This window comes from Chrysochloris asiatica, unplaced genomic scaffold, assembly GCF_000296735.1.
Source record: "Chrysochloris asiatica unplaced genomic scaffold, ChrAsi1.0 scaffold00202, whole genome shotgun sequence".
NCBI lineage: Eukaryota > Metazoa > Chordata > Mammalia > Afrosoricida > Chrysochloridae > Chrysochloris > Chrysochloris asiatica.
Window position 1 is genome coordinate 5,847,402 of NW_006408720.1, and position 19,650 is coordinate 5,867,051.

Genomic DNA, 19,650 nt, shown 5'->3' on the forward strand with positions numbered 1-19,650 from the left:
GTTTCGAAATGCTGACCTTACGGTTAGCAGCCTGATTCATAACCACTACACTACCATAGCTCCCTTGAAAAAAGTAGTGGGTATAAAAATATCAACAACAATGAAAACAGTGTGTCCTTGTAATATGTTCATATGAAATCATCTGATCCAAAGCATTGTTGTTGCTGGATAATAATGACCCCAGCTCATTGGAAAGTTCAAAAAGTAAGTTATCGCAGAGTTTTGGCCTTGTAGGTATATTGATACTTGTAAGCTGGGCTTATGAAAGATATTTTTGTTTTTATAACTACAAGGATATTTTTACTTTAAAATAATAAATTTCTAATGAAATATTATACAAATTTTATTGATAGTCATTTTGGGGTCAATTTGTAGTCTTCATTCTCCCCCTAGAGATGCCACTGTTTAGAATCCCAATACTGGTGAAGGGTAAAAAATTCTCTTAGAACATTGCTGTCCTGAACAAGATCATGGTTCTGTTAGACTGAATGAAAAAGAATGAGGATATTGTAAAAAAAAGCCCTTAAATGGTGAATTTTCAGAGATCAAAAATTATTTCAGCAACCCAATAATATTTAGTTGGAATGAAGTACAAAATACTAGAAAAGCAATGCATTAGTAAGACTAAATTACCCAACATTTAAGTCAAAATATGACTTTATTTTTATCCAAACATAGCTACACTTTAGCTTTTACTAACCCACTGAGAAAAGCATTGCATTATGAATTAGAACTTGGAAAATTCTTTAAGTATATTCAACAGTACTTTGTAAAGAAATGCTTTTAAAATAGGTTAAAAGTCTTTTTATTAGATACATTATTATAAAAATTAGAAAATTGATTAAAGTTACTACTACAGGAAATTTCCTTTAAAAGGTGTTAAAGTATAATATATAAATAGCTTAAAATTAAGGTGAGTGACATAATTTCTTGGCAGTAATGTATTTTCTGAGATTTTTGCATCAGTAAATGTTAAATAATGTACATTCTATCAGAAAAGTAGAACCTTATATTTGGCATACTTCTCATGGTACAAAAACAAACAAATGTCCCTGTTTTTTTGTTTGTTTGTTTTTCTCTACATTGTTTTGGGTTTCTCAGTAAGGAAAGAAAATCAGAACTACAACCATTTATCAGGAGCTCTGGTGGCATAGTGGTTATGAGTTGGGCTGTTATCCTCAAGGTCAGCGGTTCAAAACTACCAGTCATTCCATGGGAGAAAGCTGAGGCTTTCTGCTTCCCTAAAGATTTACAGCTTTGGCAAACCTATGCAGAGTTGCTATGAGTTGGAATTGACTTCAGGGCAAAACCACAAACACAACCATCTATCAGAATGTTGCCTTTTTAGTATGATAATCAAATCCCATATTCATCATTCATATGGGAAACAAACTTAGTAGTGTAATCTTGGTCCTCACTTGTATTCAATATTTATTTAAAATGCACATATTAATAACTTATGTCTTAACTTTCTAAATAACTACATGCCTTACATTTTGCATGGGTGCTGAGTGAACATAAGATTATACAGAATTGGGCACAAAGTAAACAAAAAAATGAGTACTTGTGTAAAGATGATATTTCTAATTAATCAAATGTCATTTTAGAACATCAGATAATTGGCAACATGAATTTGAAATCTGACGCTTATACTCTTAGTTTCATCTATATTTTTTGACAAGATTTAAACTAGTATATCAGACTGAAAACTTTTTAAACCTTTTTATTTTTTACAGACAGTAAGCACAGACCCTGTTCCAGTTAAATTGCACTATGACAAGTCACATGATCAGGTGTGGGTGCTAAGCTGGGGTACTATGGAAAAGACTTCACCAACACTGCAGGTATGGACATTTGATACATGTGAGAAAACAATGCTTTTAAGTCATTGCATATCTCATAAAATATTTATAAGCATTTCACAAGAATATTTTGTAAAATGAAAGCAGGGCTGAGCACAACCATAAAAATTAGAATCTAGTCTCAAAAGAAATCTCCTTTTAAAACCAAATAGATATTTTATTATCTCATCACTTTCTCATTTATAATTGGGTAATATGTAGTGCTATTTTTTGTGGAATTTCTTGTGCTTTATAGTTGACTATGTGAGATCTCAGTAGACAATGGAAAAAATATGAGTTTTAAAAATAACTTTTTAGCACAGATGAGATTTTTGGAGTTACAAGTTGGAATGAAATCAGAGAGGGAATAGGAAGAAAAGTTTCCCCTATGAATGTGTTATATACTATGGCACCAATCACCTTGCTATTTTATTACTGTCTCTTGGCAGTGATATTGCTTACCATTCCCTAAATTATTAACCTGTGGCCATTTTTAAATAAAGTCTACTGGATGCGCTTTGTGTTTTGTTTATGTTTTGCTTTCTAGATCAGTTTTCAGTATCAATACTTGTAATGTTTCTGAGGTAATTTCAGTATTTATACTTTTAGCTTATAAATAATAAGTGTATTAAAATGAAATGTTTTAAAGGATTACCAAAATGAAGATTCCTTTTTATTTTTCACTTGAAATGTATGTAATCTGAAATATCTAAAATATAATATTGCATTATTTACGTTTATTTTTGCAAATCTAACCACCCAGAAAGTTGATAGCCTAAGAAGAAAAATGGTTTATTATTATTCACAAGCCTGTGGAAATGGGATTTAAGATGTGGTTGCAAATGCCTCCAGACTGATAAGGTGACAATAGGAAGTGGTTGCTATGGATTGTTAGAAGTCATCACACATGGAGAGACAATTGCCAGGATTCCACAAGGGAAGGACTGTTGCAAGCTCTGACTTATTGATGAATGGATCATTCAAATCATCCTGTATGTCCTTGTAGTCAATCAACTCTAAACTGAGCCTGGCAATCCCACAGGATCTGCTCAATTGTCAGGGAGCAATGGCCATACAGAGAAGATCTGGGGAAGTAACCTTTTTTTCTCTTTTTTTTCCTGATCTAAGATTGTGCTAAAGAGTACTGGTAGAATAGTGGATTACAAATTAGGCTGCTAACCATAGGTTAGCAGTTGGAATCTATCAGCCATTCCTCAGGAGAAAGATGAGGCTTTCTGCTCCCATAAAGATTTATAACCTTGGCAACCCTATACAGGGTCACTATGAATCAGAACTGAGTCAACATCACACAACCAACACTACCGTTCAGACTGTGCCAAGCACAAAATTCAGTAAATTTTCATTTTTTTGCAAATGTTCATTGAGAATTCATTTTTTTTTTTTTTTATAATGGTGGTCTCATTGTCAGTAAGGTACAATGTAAAATTCCTCCATTATAGTGTTATTTGGATGTTAAATAGAGGAATGACTGCAAATTACTTAGAATAGGTAATGGCATATCATAAGATCTTTATAAATACTATTATTGCAATTAATGCAATTATTATTGTTAGTTTAAGAGCCATGTAAATATATTTGAGATTTGTATACTTTCATACAAAAAAAGATTCCTGGGTGATAAAACAAGAGCCTTGGTGGTGCAATGGTTAGAATGCTTGGCTGCTATGTAAAAGGTTTCTAATTCAAATCTACCAGCTTCTCCATGGGAGAAAGACATGCAATGTGTTTCTGCAAGGATTTACAGCCTTAGAAACCTAATAATTCTACTCTGGTAAGAGTTCCACTCTGTCTTACAGGCATCTATGAGTTGGAATTGACTCTATGGTAGTGATGGTTATGTGCAGTGAAGTCGGTTCCAACTCAGAGTGACCCTGTATAGGGTTTCTGAGGCTGTCAATCTTTATGGAACAGAATGCCTCATCTTGCTCCAATGGAATTCCTAGTAGTTTTGAACTACTGACTTTTGAGGGTACCAACTTGATTCATAACCACTACACTACCAGAGCTTCTTTGACTCTATGGAAGTGGGTTTTTTGGTTTGTTTCTTTGTTTGCTTGCATGCTTGTTTGTATGGGTAGTACAAAAAGGTTGCAACTCAGCTACCAACTAAACAGTTAGTGCTTCAAATTCATACAACAGCACTGTGGAATTAAGACCAGGAAAACTATTTCTGTCAAGATTGTTGTTGTTAGGTGCTTTTAGGCCAGCTCTAATTCATAGTGATCTTAAGTACAACAGAATGAAGGCATGTTTTTTGCTGTGCCATCCTCACAATCATTGCCATGCTTTCATAATGGCCCATTGTTGCAGCCACTTTGTCAATCCATCTCATTAGGTATCTACTTTTTTTCTCATTTTATCAAGCATGATGTCCTTTCTAGGGATTGGTTCCCTCTGATAAAGTATTCAAAATGAGTGAGACCAAGTTGCATTCTGGCAGTACTTCTTTCAAGAAAGATTCTTCTCCAACACTATTTTCTGCTCCAACACTATAATTCAAATGCATCAACTCTTCAGTATTCCTTATTCATTGTTCAGTATTCACATGCATATGAGGCAACTGAAAAGATAAGGAATTAGATCAGGAACACTTTAATCTTCAAACTGACTTATTTGCTTTTTAACATCTATAAAGATAGCAGTCCAGAAAACCCTGTGGAGTTCAGTTGTATTCTAATACATAAATAAGGTTCTGATGGGCTGCTGCCCATCGGATGGCATCTAACAGCAACAGCAAAAGAAGCATACAAAATACAAAAATAACAAAAAACTAACAAAAAAATTTGAAAAATTCACACTGTTTATTTTGTTAAATTATAGTAATTATTATAAAATAGCATCTTGCATAATGGTTAAAATCCAGTGACAAATGTCAAATTTATATCAAATGTTTTTGACTCTATTCTTCTATGTGCATGGTAGGCCTCTGTTGATATGGTAGGAACATGTGATTAATTCTGGCTAAGAATTATGGTTTATATCAAAACATTTAAATTGATGATTGCTCTCTGAGTAACCTGGAAACAAGAAATAGAGATTCTACCAAAACACTGTGGGAAACTAGCATGTGTATAGGAAAATATTTATATGAGTCAATTATTATCCTCACTCTGGTTATATTAAAATGTCAACCTATGCCTATAGCTGATGACAACATTGAGCGTGCATGTGAAATGAGTCTGCAGAATAGATGAATGACAGTGGATTATGTGAGAAATCATTTTAAGGTTAGTCATAGCTTTGTCTATGAAATAATCCATAATAGACTTAGGTTTTGAGAGTTTATGTCAGATGGATACTGAAAAACTCACAGAAGAGCATAACCAGAAGCATTTGGACATCTGCAAACAAAGTTTGGATTGATACTCCAAGGAAGGTAAAAGTTCCTTACAAAAAATGTCACTGGTGACACACATGGATTCATCACTGTGTTTCTGAGAATAAACAGCAGAGCATGAAACAGAAACACCATTGATTGCCGACCAAGTAGAAGTTCAAAAATCAACCGTCTGCCAGAAAATCGAAAGTTGCAGTTTTCTGGGATTCTCAACTACCAGTTGAAACACTATCAGGAAAAAGTTCCACAATCAACATTGTTCACTACAATGAGATGCCTACTGAAAAACTGAAGCCTAAACTTCAGATTAAACACAGAGGACTGCTATCCAAGGGTATTGCGACCTTGAATTACAATACACATCCTCACACCTCTGCCCACAATCTTGACACTCTGCAAAAACTTCATTTTGAGGTGTTAAAGCATCCTTCTTATAGTCCTGATCTTGCTCCATTATATTTTCATGTTTGGTCCCCTGAAAGCAGCCCTTCAAGGATGAAGATTCAGCTAGAGTGGTGCATTCTTGGCTCAAAGATCAGCCTAAAACATTTTTTAATACAAAAATTAAAAAATTTGTTGACAGATGGACAAAGTGTATTGAAAAGCAAGGAGTCTATGTCAAAAAATTATGTATTAGTCTTTTCTAAAAGTTGATTAAAATGAATTCTACATCCAGAGTATGAATAACTTTTGCCTCATCCTCATATTCTAAGCCACTGACGTGTGGCACTGAGGGTTACTTCACTGGACTGCAAGATTGGTTTGAACCACAAGGTTGGCAGTTCAGGCTCACCAGCCACTCTTTGGAAACCTTATATAGGGTTGCTATGGGTCGGAACTGACTGAAGAGCACTTAACAACAACAAGATTTATTTGTTTGTTGTTGTTTTTGTTTTTTGACAGCAACAAATTGTAGTCTAAAAATATAGTCTATTCTTACTTCTACAGTGATTAATATATTTTTTATTTGCCAGGCAATTTTCTGAAATCAATAGAAATATGTTTGTTTCAACTAAGAAAAAAATCACTTTTCGGAAAAAAAAGTGAGTTATTTACTTCTGGTCTACTAGAGGAAGAGGCTCACTTGTGAATTAGGAAACTATTTAACTTGGAGAACAGTATAGGAAATACAGTTTTGTGATCAAATATAAAATGTCTCATGCAAAGTGAAAAATAAAGTGGGAAAATCTTATTGAGGCTAAAAGTTTAATAAAAAATTATTTAAAAATTTTAAAAACTTCTTTATAGAAACAAAGATTTCTATGTTGAAAGTAAGCCAAACAGTTAAAGAATTACAATGTGATTAATGATATATCAATTTTCTGATAGTAGTGGAGCACTTTGAAAAAAAAAAAAAAAAGCAATTATTTTTATCTCAAAATAAATTAAAATCAATGCTATTTAATAAGTGAGTGACTTGCAGAGGTCTATAACACAGGTGTTCTGTTTAGGTAATAACTCTGGCCAGTGGCAATGTGCCTCACCACACGATCCACACACAACCAGTGGGAAAGCAGTTCGACAGAGTGGATGACTTTTTCATTCCCAGCACAACGCTCATCATCACCCACATGAGGTAAGTGGTAAAATGAGTTATCAAAGTTTAAATTCCCTCTAATTTTAATAATAACTATAAGAAATAATAAAGTAACTATTTTAATAATAAAACAAATACACATGTAGACTGCTGTATATGACTTAGCTTTGTCTTGTATTGCAAAAGTAGTGTGGATGCGGTGGCCGGCTTCCTAAAGTTTCACAAGAGGGTGGAGGAAAGTATAAAGATCAACAGTCCAAGGCTTATTTCTATAAGTCAGCAGTCAGACATGCCTCTTTCTCCAACAGCTTTACCAATTCTGTCACAAACTGTCCCTCAGCTGTACTCGCTACTTTTTTTCTGGGCTCAATAATTCATTGCAATAGCCACACAGAATTAACAGACACAACAATAATGTGGTTTATTAGGGAAGTAACAGTTTACAATTCAGGATCAGAAATGACTCAGGATACAGTTCTTCAATCAGAACAGACTCTTCTCAGCAGTTCCACATGCATGCGTCTCTCTGGCCATTGGGGTCTCTACCATTCATCTCAGAAGCCGCTGCCCTGCCCAGGCAAGTGTTACAAGGTCTTTCAGCTGTATTGATAAGTATTCAAAGTTACCTCATTCCTTCAGTAAACCTAGGTCTAAAGGCACTCAGCTTTCTTGCTTCATGAATCAGCTAGCCTAGCTCCAAAGTGTCCAGAAGCACCCCACTCCACCAGCAAGCTTTCTACCTAAAGCCACTCATCTTTCTCTCAGTGGGTCATCATTCTATTTAGTGCCAGTCTTTTAGGTTGCTGCCTTCTATGTTGACTCTTAGGTTGCAGTGTCTTAGGTCTCTGGTGTCACCAATTATTTGCCACTGCTTCTTGCCAACTCTAGTCATCTCTGGTGACACAGCTCACTGTCTTCTCGATCAAGGAGGTTTTCAATGTTGGGAACCCTGGTATAAAGGATGCCCTCCACTCCAGGGTCGCCTTTATTGGTGGTCATGAGCTCTCCTTTTCTGCTTTGATGATGGCTAATTTTAAGCCTACCAAAAAGGCAAAATTGACCAATCCTGACATTGTTGTTGTTAAGTCCTTTAGAGTTACATCTGACTCATAATTACCTTGTATATTTTCCAAGGAACTGCTGGTGGGTTTGAAACACCGTACTTACAGCTATCAGTTTAGCGCTTATCTTACAGGGCCATACTGGGACCCTAATATTAGGCTTCCAGATACCTTATTTGCATGGTCCCAGCCCCACAAGGGTTCCATGCCCCTTATTTATCCTTGCTGTTGTTAAGTGTCGTCAAGTCAGTTCCAACCCATAGCGATCCTGTGTAGGGTTTCCAAGGCGTGGCTGAAGAGCTTGAGCCACCTACTTTGTGAATCAAACTGACTTTGCAGTCTAGCACATTAACCCACACAAGGACTCCTTATTTACCCTACTAGCAAACTATGCAATCCTATTGGTGGACCACAAGTACTGTCATATTTGCATAGTACTACCCAGTCATTTTTGGGAGTTATAAACAGTATAGTTAGGTGAAAAAAATCATTACAGGAGCCATATCTGACTTCTCAGCTTCACAAAATAGAAGAAGAAAATCAGCAGCCCAAGGCCAGTTCCTAATAGGTGTAGGTCAGACATACCCACCCTCCAACCTACTTTATACTTGTCTGACACCAACCATTCCTCCCATAACAGTCTATTTCTCTACTGGATTCAATAATCCACTACACTGGCCTCACAGAACTCATAGACAATATTAGGGAAGTTAATAAGGTACAATTCAGCATCAGGTAGAACTCTGGATACAGCACTTTTATTGTTAGGAGTATCTTATCTCAGTCATACTGCTGGCATGCCTCTGTCTGGTTCTCAGCCTTGAGTAAGTGTTGCGAGCTCCTTTAGCACTGTGAATAAATGCCAAAGGGCACTCTATTATGAAAGCCAGCCTCTTGCTGAAAGGCATTCAGTCTTACTCAGTCCATGGGCCAGAAACCCTGCCACCTTGTTGTTCCATGCCACTGCCTCTGCTGTCCCTCTGCCACTGCCACAACCTCTCACTGAAGGGATCTCAGGGTTTAAAAGATATGCTCCACTCATGGTTCTTCTTTGTTGGTGGTCTTGAAGTACTCTATTCCTGCTTCTAAGAAGGTTTATTTTAAACACAGCAAAATGGCAAAACCATCCCATCCATACATTAGAGTCCTATACAACCTATTTACATGGTCCCATCCAATCATTTGGTAAGAGTTACAAAGACTATGGTAGAAGAGCCATAATTCACTATACCACAAAGGGTCATGTTAAGTAATTCACTGAACCACACATATGCTTGTTGAATACTTATTTAATCAACTTGATATTTTATTTTTGATTAATGTAACATATTCTTCATTTGCTTACCAGCGAAGGATATTTCTAATGATGCAGTTACATTTGGCATTAACTCAACAGTGTGAATTCCCATTGGAGTTTTTCATGCTATTAGACTTAAAAATACTGATATTTCCTAAATGACTTCCTAAAATGAGAGCACATTCATAGAACGTAGTTTTATGATTTTGGTGTACACATTTGTTCCATAAATCCTAAATCAACTTATTAAATCATATTAAAATTAATATATTTTTATCAAGAAATATATTGTTGTTAAATTCTGTCGATTCAGTCCCAACTCATATCGACCCAGTATAGGGTGTCCTAGGAGTTGTTGGTTGGTTTGAACTGCTGACCTAGTGGTCCATTGCTTATCCTACTGTGCCACACCAGAACTCATTAAGAAACATAGTAACTGGAAAAAAAAATGTTTGAGGTTTGCATTTTATTTCCTTGAGAAAGTAAGTTGGTGTTTTTGTTGTTGTTATAGTTATAAAAGGTGACAAAAGTAATATTACTTACATCAATCAAAAGTTTTATAGATACTTTTTAAACTTGCTTATGGGAGAACAATATTGTTATATCTTGATGTCTGGTACTATATATATATATGTATATATATATGTGTGTGTGTGTGTGTGTGTGTGTGTATGTCTCTGTTTATATATTGAAATAGTTAAAATGTTTTCTTTGGCATGGTATTTTCAATGACCTTCTATGCATATAAAAGTAGAACACTGAATAAGGAAGATATAGAAAAATCGATGCATTTGAGTTATGGTATTCGATGAGAAGCTTGAAAGTACCGTGGACTTCCAAAAGAACAAATCAATCTGTACTGAAAGAAGTACAGCCAGGATGCTCATTGGAAGTCAGGATGTGCAGGCTTCATCTCTCATATTTCAGACATTTTATCAAGAGGAACTAGTCCCTGGAGAAGGATATCATGCTTGTTAAAGTGGAGGATTGTATAAAAAGAGGAAGACTGCCAATGGATGGATTGTCAAAGTGGCAGCACCAATGTTGGCAAAGGACCCAACAGTGCTTCGTTCTGTTATGCATAGGATTACTATGATTCGGTACCAACTTAATGACACCTAACAACAATAACAACAACAACATAATATGTCTTGGTGTGGTGTTGTAGAATAAGCACTGGACTGACAACTAAAAGATCGGTGCCTCAAACCCATCAGCTTCTCTTCAGACACCCTATACAAGGACGCTAAGAGTCAGAACCAACTTGTTGTTGTTGTTAGGTGTCATCGAGTTGGTACTGACCCATAGTGACCTTATACACAACAGAATGAAACACTGCCCAATCCTGGGTCAACCTCAACCACCGTTGCCATGTTTGAGTCTATCAATGCTGCCACTTAGCTAATCCATCTCGTTAGGGGTCTTCCTCTTTTTCTCTGACTCTCCACCTTATAAAACATGATGTCATTCTCCAGCAACTGGGCCCTCCTGACAATTTGTGCAAAGTATGATAGATAAAGTTTGGCCGTCTTGGCCTCCAAGGAGCACTCTAGCTGAACTTCTTCCAAAAGGGATTTATTGATTCTTTTGGCAGCTCATGGCACTTTCAATATTCAGCTCCAACACCATAACACAAAAGCATCAATTCTTCTATGGTCTTCCATATTCACAGTTCAGCTTTCACATGCATATGAGGTTATTGAAAACACCATGGCTTGGGTCAGGCACACCTTAGTCCACAAGCTGATATCTTTGCTCTTCAACACTTTTAAAAGGTCTTGTGCAGCAGATTTACCTAATGCAATGCATCCTTTAATTTCTTGACTGCAGCTTCCTTGAGGGTTGATAGGTGATCCAAGAAGAATGAAGTCCTTGACAACTTCAATCTTTTCTCCATTGATAAGAATGTTGTTTATTGGTCCAGTGGTGAAGAGTGAGGTTTTATTTACAGTAAGATACAATCCATACCGAAGGCTGTGCTCTTTGATCTTTATCAGCAAATGTTTTAAGTCCTCTTCACTTTCAGCAAGTAAAATTGTATCATCTGCATATCTCAGGTTGTTAATGGGTCTTCCTCCAATCCTGATGCCACATTTTTCTTCATAGAACCCAGCTTCTTGGATGATTTGCTCAGCATACAGGTTGAATAAGTATGGTGAAAGAATACAACCTTGTGGCACACTTTTCTTAATTTTAAAACATTTCAGTGTTCCCATGTTCTGTTCGAACAACTTCTTCTTGGTCCAGGTACAGACTCCTCATGAGCACAAATAAGTGTTCTGGAATACTCATAATTCACGATGTTGTCCATAGCTTGTCATGATCCACACAATCAAAAGCCTTTGTATAGTCACTAAAGCACAGGTAAACATCTTTCTGATATTCTCTGCTTTCAGCCAAGATCCATCAGACATCAGCAATGATATCCCTCATTCCACAGCCTCTTCTGAATCTGACTTCAACCTCTGGAAGTTGTCTGTCATTGTATGATTGTAGCCATTTCTGTATTATCTTTAGCAAAACTTTACTCGCATGGGATATCAAAAAGATTGTCTGATGATTTCCTCATTCCATTGGTCACCTCTCTTTGGAATAGGCACAAATATCGATCTCTTCCAATCAGTCAGCCAGATACTTGACTTCCAAATTTCTTGGCATAGATAAGTGAGTGCCCCCTGTGCCACCTGACTTTCTTGAAAGATTTCAATTTTCATTCCATCAATTCCTGGTACCCTTTTCTTTGCCAATTCCTTCAAAACACCTTGGACTTCCTTCTTCAGTATCATTGGCTCTTGATCATATGCTACCTCTAGAAATGATTGAACATTAACCATTTCCTTTGGTATAGTGACTCTGTGTATTCTTTCCATCTTCTCTTGATGCTTTCTGCATCATTCAATAATTTTCCCAGTGAATCTTTCAATAATAAAAGTTGAGGCTTGAATTTTTACTTCAGTTCACCTAGTTTGAGAAATGCTGAGTATTTTCTTCTTTTTGGTTTTCTGATTCCAGATCTTTGCACATTTTTTTGTGATACTTTGCTGTAATATTTATCTTCTTGAGCTGATCTTTGAAATTTTCTGTTCAGCTCTTGGACTTCCTCATTTCTTCCATTTGCTTTAGCATCTCTATGCTGGAGAGCAAATTTCAGTGTCTCTTCTGACATCCATTTTCACCTTTTCCTTTTTTCTTGTCTTCTCAGTGACTTTTTGCTTTCCTCTTGTATGATGTTCTTGCTGTCATCCCACAACTCTTCTGGTCTTCTGTTTTTAATGTTTAATGCATCAAATCTGTTCTTCAGATGATCTCTAAATTCAGTTGGGATATACTCAAGGTCATATTTTGGCTCTTGTGGACTTGTTATCATTTTCTTCAGCTTCAATTTGAAATTGCATGAGTAATTGATGATCTGTTCCACAGTCTTCCCCTGGCCTTAATTTTACTGATGATATGGAGCTTTTCCATCATCTCTTTCCACAGATGTAATCAATTTGATTTTTATGCATTCCATCTGGTGAGGTCATGTGTATAGTCATCTGTTATGCTATCTAAAGAAGGTATTTGAAATGAACAAATCATTGGTTTTGCAGAATTTTATCATGCATTATCCAGCATCATTTCTATCACCAAGGCCATATTTTCCAACCACTGATCATTCCTCTTTGCACCCAAACTTTGCATTCCAATCACCAGGAATGATCAATACATCTTGATTGCATGTTTGATCAATTTCAGATTAAAGAAGTTGGTAGAATTATTCTATTTGATCCTCACTGGCTTTAGTGGCTGGTGTGTAAATTTGAATAATAGTTGTAATAACTGGTCTTCCCTGTAGGCACTTGGTTATTATCCTATCACAAACAGTGTTGTACCTCATGACTGATCTAGATATGTTCTTGTTTGACAATGAATGCAACACCATTCCTCTTCAATTTGTAATTCCAGTAATAGTAAACCATGTCGTCATCAGATTCAAAATGGCCAATACCAGTCCATTTCAGTTCACTAATGCCTAAGATATCTATGTTTATGCGTTCCATTTCATTATTTGACAACTTCCAATTTTCCCAGATTCATACTTCTTACATTCCATGTTCCGATTTTCAATGGATGTTTACTGTTGTTTCTCTTCATTTTAAGTTGTGCCCATCAGCAAATGAAGGTCCCATGAGCTTTTCTCCCACGGGCTTTAATCCTTTCGCATTATCAAGGTCAACTCTACTTTGAGGACGCACTTCTTCCCCAGTCGCATTTTGAGTGCCTTCTAACCTGAGGGGCTCACTTTCTGGCACTGTATCTGACAGTGTTTCTCAGCTTTTCATAAGGTTTTCCGTGACTAAAGATTCGGGAGTAGTTCATCACTCTTTCTTCCTAGTCTGTCTTTGTCTGGAAGCTCATCTGAAACCTGTTCACCATGGGTGACCCTGCTGATATTTAAAATACTGGTGGCATAGCTTTTAGAATCATAGCAACTCACAAGCCACCACAGAACAACAAACTGACAGATGAGTGGTGACTGTTTGGTTTTAAGTGTAAACTGTCACTTTAAATTTTGAGGAGATCTGTGAGCATGCATAGTCGAAACCTCCAGGGGAGGGGCTGGGATGTCTATTTGCTCAGGCACCCCCTCTAGTCATCAGAATGGAAGTGCACAGACAATGAAAGACCAATGAAAAAATATCAAAAAATAGAATGTCCACACCTGTATCTTGTGGTTCTGTCAGGTGTTTGTGGCTGTTCTGATCCTTCCCCTTCTCCGGGAGCAGTTGAGCATTGAATTAGAAAACAATGGATTTCTTGGATCTGCTACAAATTCCCCTAGTTGTAAGCCTTTCAACCTCTAAATATTCCTTTATATGTATCACATGTAGTTCAGAGTTCTAGCACCATCCCCTGAGCCTTCTTGGTCCAGTATTCTGTGTTGTTGCGGATGGAGCTCCTTACTGCACTTCTACCTGATCCACAATCTTGAAAGATGTTCACAGTACTCCTATAGAGATGGCTAAATCCCTTGTCAGTGTACCAAGATCAGTAGGTCAGACAGCAGGCAGGCAAGTCAGTCAGGTAAGTTAGAAGGCTGCTAGATGGTACTTAATAGCAACACTAATGAGCTCAGTCATAAAGTAATTAAAGCATAAAATCTTTACAAAAATTGTGCATGTCTTTTGGTAAATAGGTAGCACTTGAAACTATAGAATATTTGTAATGTATTTACTTCAAAGTAATAATACTGAGATCCTGACTGCAAGTACAATAATAGTTCAAAGAATGAAGACATTAGGATGTTAGTGGAAATTGGTACAATTGAGATAGAAGCTAAATAATATACAAGGAGTCCTCTAATAGTTCATAAAAAAGTTCCACTATCTTTTAATTCAATTTCCCTGTGTAATTTTAGAAGCCCTCTTGCATAAAGTTTGTAAACTTATAAGGATGACTTTTATATAATTTTCATTGACTTTATGATTAATAAATGTAATTTTCAATAATTATTTGCAAGTTTTTGACAAATTATTTCTAATTAATTATTGCATTTGAAGCACAAGGTTTTATTTATCCCATTTTCTTATCACCTATTCCAGTATTTATTTTATTACTAAGTTTGCTTATTTTTTTTTATAAAAGTTCGATATCACTAGGTTTTTATTTTAATTTCAGTGTCTATGACACTGTTAGTCTTTGTGAAGCAGAAATGGTTAAGTACTGGATTGCTAACTAAAAGATTTGCCATTCAAAATTACCTTAAATTGCCTCAAAATTAAAACCTGGAGATCTACTGAAAAGTCATATTCTTGAAAATTCAATGAGGCAATGTTATTCTGTCCACATGGAGTTACTATGAGTTGAAATTGACTCTGGACAACTAGAGACAACAACAATATTATACTATTAGGGTTGCTGTTGTCCTTATTGTTGTTGTTGCTGTTAAGTGCTGTGAAGTTCATTCCAACTCAACGACTCTGTATAGGGTTTCCTAGGAGCAACTGGTGGTTTTGAACCACCATCCATGTGACTCAATGGACCTTGTGTTCCAGGGTATTATCCTGCAGCACCACACTAGTACGCCGTTGTCCTTATTGTTTTTGTCATTGTTGTATAATACGATCCACTTGGTTCCGACTCATAGCAACCCTATGCTCAACAGAAGGAAACACAGTCCTGTGTCATCCTCACAATTTTTTTCGCTTGTATCCATTGCTGCTGCCACTGTGCCACTTCATTTCAATGGGGGGGGGTGGCTTCCTCTCTTTCGCTGACCCTCTACCAAGCATAATATCCTTCTCCAGGGACTGGTCCCTCCTGATAACATGTCTGAAGAATGAGAGACAAAGTTTCACTACACTGGCTTCTGAGGAGAATTCTAATTGTACTTTTTCCAACAGAGAAATCTCTGTTCTTCTTACAGTCTGCTACTTTCAATATTCTTCTCCAATATCATAAATTAAATGCATTAATTATTCTATGGTTTTCCTTAATCATTGTCCAACTTTCACATACATTTGAAGCTATTTAAAAACCCATGGTTTGGGTAAGGTGCAACTTCATCCTCAAACTGACTTGAGCACTTTAAAGTGGTCCTGTGCAGCAGATTTGCCTAATGTATTATTGATTTCTTGACTGCTGCTTTCATGATTGTTGATTGTGGACCCAAGCAAAATGACATCTTTGACATCATCTATCTTTTCCCTATTTATCATGATGTTATTTATAAGTTCAGTTGTGAGGATTTTTGTTTTATTTTCACTGAGGTATAACCCATCCTAATAGTTGTGGTCTTTGAACTTCATTAGTATTTTAAATGCTCTTCACTTTTAGCAAACAAGGGTTTGTTATCTGCATATCACAGGTTGCTAATAATTCCTCTTCCAATCCTGATGCCATGGTCTTCTTCATATAATCCAGCTTCTTTAATTATTTGCTCAGCATACAGATTGAATAAGTATGGTAAAAGACTATAACCCTGACATAAACATTTCCTATTTTTAAACAATTCAGTATCTCCATGTTCTTTTCAAAAACTCTCTTGTAGTCTATGTACAAGTTCCTTATGAGAACAATTACGTGTTCCAGAATACCAATTCATAGTAATTATATCCATAGATTGTCAGAATCCAAACAGTCAACAGTCTTTTCATAGTTAATAAAGCACATGGAAACATCTTTCAGATATTTTCTGCTTTCAAACAAAATCCATCTAATGGCAGAAATGATATCCTTTGTTTGATGTCCTCTTCTGACTCTGGCTTGAGTTTCTGACTGTTTCTTGTCAGTGTACCTTTTAGGCATTTTTTAATTATCTTCAGTGAAATTTTACTTACCTGTGATATTAATGATATTGCTTGGTGAGTTCCACATTCTGTTGAGCACAAATATGGATCTACTCCAATCAAGTTGGCCAGGTAGCTGTTTTCCAGATTTCTTAGCATAGATGAGTGATTGCCTCCTGTGCTGCAACAGTTAGTTAAAAGATTTCAATTTGTATTGCATCAATTCCTGGAACTTTGCTCTTTGTCACTGTCTTCAGTGAAGCTTGGACTTCTTTCTTCAGTAACACTGGCTCTTGATCATTTGATAACTCTCAATATGGTTGAATATCGACTGTATCTTGTTGGTACAGTGACTCTGTGTATTCCTTCCACCTTCTTTTGATATTTTCTGCATCATTTAATATTTTCCCATAGAATCCTTTAATATTGTATGGCAAGCCTTGACTTTTTTTTTTTTTTTTTCAGTTCTTTCAGTTTGAGAAATGCTGAGCATGTTCTTCTTCTTCTTCTTCTTCTTCTTCTTTTTAAATTGAGGAGTTTGCACATTTCATTATGATACTTTACTTAGTCTTCTCGAAATTTTCTGTTCAGCTCTTTTGCCTCCTCATTTCTTCCATTTTCTTTAGCATCTCTACACTGGAGAGCAAGTTTCAGAGATTTCTGACACCCACTTTGGTCTTTTTCTTCTTTCTTGTCTATTTAATGACCTTGTGCTTTCTTTGTTTATAATGTTCTTGGTGTCATCCCACAACTATTTTGGTCTTAGGTCATAAGTGTTTAAAGCACTGAATCTGTTCTTGAATGGTTTCTAAATTCAGGTGGGACTTGTTCAAGGTCATATTTTGGCTCTTGTGGACTTGTTTTAATTTTCTTTAGCATTAACCTGAACTTATATATGAGCAATTGATGGTCTATTGGACAGTATGTCCCTGGTTTTGCTGTGGTTGACAATATGGAGCTTTTCCACCATCTCTTCCCACAGATGTAGTCATTTTGATCCCTGTGTGTTCCATCTTGGGAGGTCAAGGTATATAGTTACCTTTTATGTTGCGTAACAAAGGTATTTGCAATGAAGAAGTCATTGGTCTTGCAAAATTATATCATGCAATCTGCAGCATCATTTTGATCACCCAGCCTATATTTTCCAATTACTGATCCCCCTTCTTCATATCCAACCATTACATAATCAGTAATTATTAATATATCATGATTGCATGTTTGATCAATTTTGCACTGTATACATTTATAGAGTTCTTCAATTTCATCATCACTGGCTTTAGTATTTGGTGCATACATTTAAATAATAATACTTATTACTGGTCTTCCTTATAAGCATATGGATATTATCTTATCACAGAAAGCACTGCATTTCATGACAGATCTTCTAATGTTCTTTATGATGATGAATGCAACCCATTCTTCTTCAATTTGTCATTTCCAACATAGTAAACCACATGACTATCAGAATCAAAATGCTCAATAACATTTTGCTCATAAATGCCTTTGTCATACTGTGGTGGCTTGTATGTTTACATGTTGCTGGAAGCTCTGCCAATTGCATTTTATAAACCAGTAGGGTCACCCATGGTGTATGGATTTCAGTGGAGTTTCCAGACTAAGACAGACTAGGAAGGAAGAAAGGAAAATTGTGTCTGAAAGTTAAGTCACTAAAAGCCTTATGAATACTAGGAAAAAATATTACAGTTACTAGTCTACTATCCTTTATTTTATCAACATGTGAATTATTATAGTGTTAAAAGAGTTTCCTTGGGTAAGAGTATAAACTGATGCTCCAACTTTTATGAGAAACTCTGTCTAATATAATTGATATAGTTTTATGACCTAGCATAAGAATCTGAGTGATTCCTATATTAATAAAATTGTGAGTAATCTTAATAGAATCAAAATTGTATTAAAAATAAAAGGAAAATTATAATGTGATCCATATATGATGAGCAAGATTTAAAGTGTATTTCAGATTAATTTTGGACATATTTATCCTCTACAAAGCCTGGTGGATCAATGGTTTGTTTTTATGTGCTATTTTAGCTTTTTGAAGAGGTGAGAAGAAGGACTGAGGGAATGAGAGTACTGATGAGGTAGCAGAAATCCATTGAAGGATTAAACTCATACATGGACCTTCCTCAAAAGTCTTTAATAATTTGTCTTCAGAATTATTTTTTCCCTACTTCCCACCCAAGAATTGTTTTTAAAATAATAATAAATATAATGAGGGGATGAAAGTGATACTAAGAACAGATATTCAGCCCAAGTGGAGTCACTGATCTGTTTCCTTTTTGTTCTGTTCTTCATCACGGGAAAAAGGAGAGTGTCTGAAAGAGAGTTTAAAGGCAAAATCTCTTGGGCATGGAAACAGACAACACCTGTGAAAGTTACTCTGAGTTAAATAATAAGAAGAGTGAAAAGGGAAGACCACATCCTGATCACATCTTCCTGGAAGCAATCAGAAAGCATAAACAATTACCAAAACACATACTCAATTAAGTATTAAGGCCACAGATAAACATTAAACATGTCCAAGAAGCAAAAACAGATGACCATATTAGCACATGTCCAGAAAAAAGATAAAATATCTGAGACAAATGACCTAGAAGTAGACTTGGACTCCATTCTGGAAGGAGGGCAAGCCTTGGAAAAGCCTAAGAAACAATTCAGAAAAGTGATTATAAAATGTTTCAAAACAATTTACAATGGAGTTGAGAAAAATAAGGAAAAAGCCAGGAAAGTGCTATAGGAGCAATCAAATAATATAGATACAGCATTGGAAACAATTCAAAACCTGCAGAAAGAGGTCCAAATGATCAATAACAAAATAAGAGAAATAGAGAGCACTCTGAAAGGGCAGAGGAGTAGAATAGATGAGATAGAAGGCAGAACCAGTGATCTGGAAGACAAATCTCTCAATACCACTAAGATAGAAGAACAAACACAAAAAAGGATAAGGAATTCTGAGGAAGGTCTAAGATTCATGTTGGACAACATGAAGAATAACTTAAGAGTTATCGGCATTCAAGAACAAGAAGAATCACACAACTCCACAGAGGAAATAGTCGAAGAACTGCTGGAAGAAATTTTCTCTTAACATTCTGAAAAGCAAAAAGATAAACATTCAAGAAGCTTAATGAACTCCAGGAAGGGTAGACCCCAAAAGAAAATCACCAAGACACATCACAATCAAGCTCTCCAAAGGCAAAAATAAGGAGACACTTCTGAAAGCAGCCAGAGAAAACAGAAGTGTCACATACAAAGGCAAGCAAGTCAGATTAA

At 35.9% G+C, this 19,650-nt stretch overlaps 1 protein-coding gene across 3 annotated transcripts in view; it reads left to right on the forward strand.

Annotated features, from left to right (window-relative positions):
- FSTL5 (follistatin-like 5) overlaps positions 1-19,650 on the forward strand; it is a 1,065,399-nt gene that overhangs the window by 988,617 nt on the left and 57,132 nt on the right. For all 3 annotated transcript variants that reach the window (XM_006872516.1, XM_006872517.1, XM_006872518.1), the window contains 2 exons: positions 1,737-1,844; positions 6,651-6,775. In XM_006872516.1, coding sequence (XP_006872578.1) covers positions 1,737-1,844; positions 6,651-6,775 — 233 coding nt within the window. The remainder of the gene's footprint in view (positions 1-1,736; positions 1,845-6,650; positions 6,776-19,650) is intronic.